The following is a 7,818-nucleotide window of genomic DNA, read 5'->3' on the forward strand; positions in this document are numbered from 1 at the left end:
TAATCAAATTCAACTCTTGTGTCAATTTAAAAACCTTATTGCATTTTCAGTCAATTCTTCATATGTATAACGCACCTGATTAATCATTTCATATGAACACAATAAAACTCAATTATACCCAAAAAAAAGCAATTCAATTATACCCAAAAAAAAGCAATTGAACAGTCTCTGAAGTAAAAATATATATATATATAATTGAACATTCTCAGTTTGTTCTTGTCCACGAATTTCTAGCAATTTTATTTATAACTTAGAACTCTTCTAAGTAATATGTAATACATTATGAGGGGTGAAAGTACCATCTGACCAAAGCCATTGGCTTCTTCTCTATCAAATTCAAGGCAGAATTTTCTTTAAAAAAAAAAAAAAAAAAAAAAAAAAAATTCAAGGCAGAGTTACACCAACCAAATTCTTGAATTCAAGCTTAACAAAAAATAAAAAAATAGTCAAACACTGGGCAACTACTCAATAATTCAAACAAAGCATCAACGCAAGAGTACCTCCACTTAACTTGACGCACTTATTAAGATTCCGTGTGGTGCTTGGGGATGTCATAATGTTGAAGAACTCTAACTCAAATGATATTTCTTTCACTAATAAGAAGATGATGGTTAGATGCACAACTTATCAATTAAAAAAAAAAAAAAAAAATACAATGCCACTTACAAGTTTGTTGAGGATTCATAACTGATCATAAAATATTGGGACTAAAGCTTGATGAGTGATGTTGTTGTATGCCATTGACAACATCAATTCACTTTGTTATCCATGGAGAAACTTGCCCTCTAAGTAGACATAGCTAATTTAGTTATAAATTCTACTAAACCAACACAAGAACACATCTCCAAAGCTAAGGAAAAGCAGAATAAAAACACCCTACATTACATCAAACATCTAGAATGGCCTATTACCCCCAAAAAAAAAAGTACCATACTCTACTCTTCACTGCCCTCACGCAAATATCGAATTTGAGGCACCCTCATAAACAGAAATGGCTCTGATAATTGAATGACGACCATTATAAACCCATTTAGGCAAGCCAGTGACATCAACCTTCTTGAAACCTTGTCCCTCCATATCATAGAAAAGCAGACACGCAGGGTAGTCCTTACACGACACATACCAAGAAAATGGCTCTAGCAATATCTCCCCCGTGGGAATAGTCCCAATTGGAATAGGTTTACCGTATATGTTTATTCTAAAATCAAATGGAACGCTAATTTTCTCCTCAACCCACACATGATTGTGGTAATCCTTTAGTATCCAGAACTGGCATATGTATTCATCACCACGATATATGTCACCACTATATTTGTAATCTACCAAAGCCAAGCACCCACCAAGTTCAATTAATCGATTAAATTCAAAATGTAAAGGTTTAAAGTTTTCAGCTTTGTAGTTATGGGGAAGTGGAATTAGTCTAAAGTTCTCATCTTTGAGATCAAAAGCGACAATGTAATTCCCAAACTGTGTTACCCAATGTATTGCACCATTAATACAAACACTTTTCCCAGAACTCATATACTTAGTAGAATGAAAAGGCAACTCAGGGTTTATCTTTACCTTTCTCCACGAACCGTTGCTTCTGCAGCCTAGTGTAAAAACCGTGCACACCATTTGACTAACTCTCGGATTTGATTCTGGAATAGCAACTGTCCATTCAGCACGTAACACTTTGTGAGTGTTGGTTAAAGGGTCGAAGCCAAAATGTGTTTCAGCGTACAAAGTGGTATCTGTTTCAGTTTCAGAGGTGAGTGAATGAGGAAGAGTTAGAGTTTGTTGGGTGGTGGGGTTATAGGTGAGAATAGGGGCGTGATTGGAATGGGGATAGTCATGGCGGTGAAGGAGAAAAAAAGGGTTGAGATATTGAGAAGTGTTGAGACCTTTGGGATGGGAGGAAGGGAGTGTAAGCGTGAGGAGTGAGGTGGGTTTGGATCCCAAAGAGAGTGGATGATGGATTATTGGGATGGAGAAGAAGTGTTGTTGGAATGTGTCTTTGTTGAAGGCAGAGATAAGGAGGTGGTGGGTGTTATCGGATTTGGATGTGGATGTACATAGTTGACGAAGATGCAAAGAATGGCAAGCGCTTCCGATTCTGAAACGCATCAGGGACATGGCCGCTGCCGCCACACCCTCTTCCCTCTCTATCTCTCTCAATCAAGAGGCAGGCTTAGGTAATAGTCGGACCTCTTCCCTGGCAGTGTTTGGAGTTGGACGGGAGATAAAAGCTATTCAGAATGGTCATGGGTTTGGAATTTTTTTTTTTTTTTTTTTGAACGGGTTTGGACTTTGGATTGACACAGGGTTGAGATTTTATTCAACCTGGCCCAAATTCTTTAGAAAGTTGAGAATTTTTTTGACATTTAACATGATTTTCAGAACATTTTTGTTATTCGGCATGTTTGTAAAACATATTTGTAAACCAGCATCTTGAGTCTTACAAGCCCAAGACTATAGTGATTAACACTTGAGTTCCATGTGCTAGCAATGCTGACATGGAATTTTAATCTATGTGTAAAATTTAATACACGTGGAACTCGCTCATGTTACAAATTGAATTCAAGTGGAGATTTTACCAATTTTCTGTTGCAACCTTAACAAAGTGAACAACAAAGTGTGCTGTGGATTCTAACTGGTAGCTTTTTTGATATCTTCTTCTTTTGCTTTAAACCTATTCTTTTGGAAGTTTGCAGTTTTGGAATTGTCTATCACGCATAATTTCATATTATGTTGGTTGTATTATGATCCGGCATTTTCTTTTAATATATCTGATTCAATGTCTTTTGATCCTAAACTAATTTTCTTCAGGTAGTAATATGAGTCAACTTGGTTTTTCACTCTTTCGCATCTCTATCAAAAGGACTGGTTTAAGAAACATTTCTGGGGTGTTGTCTTTAAGGTGCTGTTTTTCTTGTCCTAGCTCAGCAGAATTAAATCCTTCTCCATTTCGACTACTTGGAAATCTCTCATTCAACAGTTAATGCGGCCCCAAGTCTAGTTGATACCCAAGACTTCTTCTCTGATGAAAAACTACTTCGGGAGCAATGCTATCGTACATCACGTGATCCGTGTTTTCAATTTTATGAAGAGCGTAGAAAAATGAAACCATTTGTTAGTCTGGTGAACTATTTGTTGTCTTGCTTTCATTTTTTTTTTTTCTTTTTTGGTACATGACTTGTTGAAAATGCCGTATAAGTACGCATAGTTGATTTTTTTAACTGCCACATGGTGGATTAAAGAAAATTTCCTCCAAAACAATTTGTATATAAACTTTTTCCATAGATATATAAAAAGATTTATTCCTTATATTCATCTTGAAACAAATAATAAACTGAATAATTCCAAGTTGATTGTAAATTAAGTAAGTCAACATTAAGAGTGTGCGTCTTGCTCTCATTTGGACTTCTCTCTAATTGCACACAATATACAACTTGTTTTCCTCATTAAATTATTTGATGACACGTAGCAAATACTCTTACCCAAGATTGACTTTGTTACATAAGCTATCCATCTCTTGTTTTTTTTTTTTTTTTTTTGGTACATGACTTATTAAAAATGTTGTATAAGTACACATAGTTGATTTTTTTAACTGTCACATAGTGGATTAAAAAAAATTTCCTCCAAACCAATTTGTATATAAACTTTTTCCATAAATACATAAAAAGATTTATTCCTTATACTCATCTTGAAACAAATAATAAATTGAATAATTCCAAGTTGATTGTAAATTAAGTGAGTCAACATTAGGAGTGTGTATTTAACCCACCAATTCAAGGCGAAACTAGTGATAGTTTTCTAAAACAAGTTGATTGTAAATTAAGTGAGTCAACATTAGGAGTGTGCATTTAACCTACCAATTCAAAGCGAAACTAGTGATAGTTTTCTAAAATAATAATAATAATAGTATATATTTCTAAATAATATTTAAAAGGTTTGGCTAAAAAAAAATATTTGACCCTAAGTTGAATTAAAAAAAATTATATTTGTTAGTATTTTGAAACTTAGTTTTGATAAAAATTTGAAAGATTTAGTATTTAAAAGGTTTAATATTTTGAAATTTATTTTTGATAAAAATTTGAATACTGGGCTTAATTGTGTATATTATAATTATTAATTAAATAATGTGCTTAAATAGTTGCATAAAAACCTTTTTTTTAAAATTTAATTAGGCATGACAAAATGGCTGTAGCTTGACAATCCAAACTAACCCAACGTTGGGCTGAGTTGGTTAAAGCTATTGTCGATGGCTACTTTTGTTAAAAACCCTATAAGCCCATACAAATTAAGGCCCATCTCCTTTTAAGCCTACTATCTCTTTCTACAACATTTTATTTTCATACGCGGCCCAAGACCAAGTATTTTATTTAGGGTATTGAATGACTATGGTTTGGAGAGTAAAGAATGAGCCTATTTGGGCTTACTCAAGGACCCAAACTTGAGCTTTACATAGGGAGTTGCAACTTGCAAATGTAGTTGTCAAGATCGTATGATATGTATTGTATCATGTACAAAAAATTTTGTATTGTAAGGATATATTAGAACTTTAGAAGTACTCAAGAATTGTATGATATATAGGTGTGTGTTGTAAAAATTGTATCGAATCGTATTGTATCATATGAATCAGATGATACATGAACATATGGTTTAAATTGAGGTTTTTACTAAAATTTCAACTCAAATGTTTTTTTAATTTTTTTTAAAATAAAATTATTGAGCTACTACTACTTTAGCCTAGGGGAGGCAAATGGGTGGATTTGGAGTGGGCATAATTGGGTTGGGCATATAAAATCCATTTATCCATTAAAACCTATTTAACTAATTGCTTCTAACCCAAATCCAACCCAACCGAATTATTATGGGTAAACCCCAACCCACCCAATTACCCAATTATCAAAATTACCAAAATGTCACTAAAGTGAAAATGACCAAAGTACTCTAGAATCTTCAAAAATGACCAAAATACCCTCAAATCTAAAATTACCAAAATACCCCCAAAACCCAAAGTTTAGCCCAATACAACAACCTGGCATGAGTTCCCCATCTCACCTTTTCCCTTAAAAATTTAGACAACACCTTATTTTTTTACTATTTGACCTATAAAATTATTGGATATAAAAGTTTGGTAATGGCAACAATTCCATTCAATATCTTTTTATTATATGTAAATTTTGACAAATCTATCATTAGATAACATTTTTTTCTTATATCCTCCATATTTGCAAATTTTTTAGAATATTAAAGATCAATAGCTATTTTATCAATCAGAAGTTTAAATTTTTCAATTTTTTTAATATAAAATTATGCATAAAAAATAAATTTATGGATCGAATAGTAAATAAAATCCGATCAACATGAAATTTGTTGTGCATGTTAAAAATATAAAAAACATGTAATTTAATGGTTAAATTTTCAAAATATGCAGTCTTTTTTTTTTATTTTTTTAGTGGGAGTTGTATTTTGTAGCCAAACTTTGTCTAGGTTAAGGGTGATTTTTACTTTTTTTAAATAAATAAATAAACAAATAAAACTCTTGTCTTGGTTGATTTTTACTATTTACTATTCCTTGAATTTTTTTTTCAAAAAAAAAAAAAAAAAAAAACCTAAATATACACATTTTCATTAATGTGCGTGTGTATGGGTTCAAGTTATACTTGGTGTAACTCTAAGTTATATTATATTACTCAATATATTTTTATTGAATGCGAATTTTAACAAATCTCATGTTGGATTAGATTTTATTCTTATACTCTAGATGCTTGCAAAATTTTAAGGTAATCTAAGATCAAGAGATATGTCATTATTCAAATATTTAAAAATCAAGTTTTTGTATTAAAAACTATGCATATATAAAAGATGTGTATCTCAATCAAACAACAAATATTATTCGATTGACACAAAACTTGAAATGTGGTTATGAACATAAAAAGCATATGATCCAATCATGGAAATTGGGAGTATTTCAAATGATCTTGATAACTGTATTGACATATCTCTCCCTCTTTATTTTTTTGGATATTGTGATTTGTAGGCACCAAGCCACCAAATGGCTAATGTGAATAATAAAAAAAAGTGATTTGGATAACCCGTAATGTCCAGTAGCTAATTTACACAGTGTTTATCAAAAAAAAAAAAAAATTTGGTAACTTTTATCTCTTCTCTATATATCTCTATATATTAACAGGATTCAGAAAATTAGTTATGCCTTTAAAAAATATCAAAAATAACCCTTAGCTAATTAGATAATCCTTATTCTTAAAAAATAAAAAATAGGGTTAAAATTGTAATTCAACAAAGAGTTTAAAAAAGAAAAAACTACCCGAAAAATTTTTTTCCTAAAAATTAGCACATTCTCTATTTTTTTTTTTTAAGGGCACGCTATCTATTTAAATATATCTCATTCACGTTTGATAATTGTTTCCTAAAAAGTAGCACACATTAAATCCAGTGGTTTACTTTATTTCAAATACCAAATTTTAGTTTATTAAAAATCCATTCTTGTGTAACCTCACTAACTATAAATAAATTCAAATTGAAAAATACATTAAACTTTAAAATTTAAAAAAAAAAAAAAAAAAAAATCTCATCGCACGTGTGGAATGATGAGGCTACTGTTAAATAAATGTGTGGCTAATAGCTAAAAGCTAGCTTTTTAAAAAATATATATAAATGTTAGATTATTTTGAAAAAAGAAGAAGAATGAAACAGTTTTTTTTTTTTTGCCAAACGCACACCCATTCCTTTCAAACTTTTCCCTCATTGCTATAAGTTATTGTTACCGTAGAGAATATATATATATATATATATATATTAGTATTATACACGTGTGATGCATAGCCTAATTAAGAATCTTGTATAAACTATATAAATAGAAAAACATTTTCAAATTTAAGTAAAATTAAATAATAAAATAGATAGAACAATTTATTATCAAATTTATTAATAATTGATTCTCAAACCATAACCATATGAATCACATAAAACTCAATAAATTTAGGTTTAACAAAAGAAAAGAAAAATACACAAAATACATACCTATAAGGTTGTAGGTAGAAGAAGAGAAGAATAGAAGGAAAAAAAAAATCATATAGTAGGCATTTATTATGAATTATTTGATATATATACACTCTACATTGAAAAAGTTGATATGATCAAAAAGTCTAATGCCAGTCTAATTTGTGGAAGTATGAATTATAGGAAAAGAAGATAAGAACAAAATATTATATCTTTTTTTTTTTGGGGGGGAAATCTAAAAAATATGAACTAATAATGCTAAAAATTTTAAGTCGATTTTAACGTATATATAATGTTAAGTTGATTTTGACATATATATGTATATGATATAATTTATGTTTTTTTTTTTAGAATTCCATATAATTTATGTTTTTTAAAGGTTGATGTTAGTAGTTGTATACATGTATTATGATTTTTTTTTTTTTAATTAATGTTGATATGACAATTAGTGTGAAATCAAAATTCTAATCCCCTAGAGTGCTGGAAGTCTAGAACTCATAAATCATAAGTGAAGTAGATCTCCTATTGCTAATTAAATAAATCACTTAGAAATTATAGATAAATTAATAATAAAATGATTAGATGAAGAATTTGCATTGTATTCAAATTGAAACTTTTATCAACTTAGAAATTATAGGAAAGAAGATAAGAACAAAAAAATATATATATTTTTTTTAAATCTAACAAAATTTCTACAATTTCGTGAAGCCACTTGGCACAATTATGGTGTTTAAGCCCAACTTTCATTATATATATATTACTTAAAACTTAGTACAAAAGATATCACCGCAATGCGCTTTTAACAAC

General features: G+C 30.0%; 1 protein-coding gene across 1 annotated transcript; it reads right to left on the reverse strand.

Annotated features, from left to right (window-relative positions):
• Positions 1-713: 713 nt before the first annotated feature.
• LOC115978942 (F-box/LRR-repeat protein At2g40920-like) lies at positions 714-2,173 on the reverse strand. Its single transcript, XM_031100867.1, has one exon. The coding sequence runs from the start codon at positions 2,113-2,115 to the stop codon at positions 952-954; it is 1,164 nt and encodes a 387-aa protein (XP_030956727.1). The 5' UTR covers positions 2,116-2,173; the 3' UTR covers positions 714-951.
• Between the last annotated feature and the right edge of the window lie 5,645 nt (positions 2,174-7,818).

The sequence above is a fragment of the Quercus lobata genome, chromosome 3 (genome assembly GCF_001633185.2).
Source record: "Quercus lobata isolate SW786 chromosome 3, ValleyOak3.0 Primary Assembly, whole genome shotgun sequence".
Taxonomy (NCBI): Eukaryota; Viridiplantae; Streptophyta; class Magnoliopsida; order Fagales; family Fagaceae; genus Quercus; species Quercus lobata.

What these genes read in the sequence shown, in the direction of transcription:
- LOC115978942 (XM_031100867.1), bottom strand. Translation starts at nt 2,115, where the DNA reads ATGTCCCTGATGCGTTTCAGAATCGGAAGCGCTTGCCATTCTTTGCAT.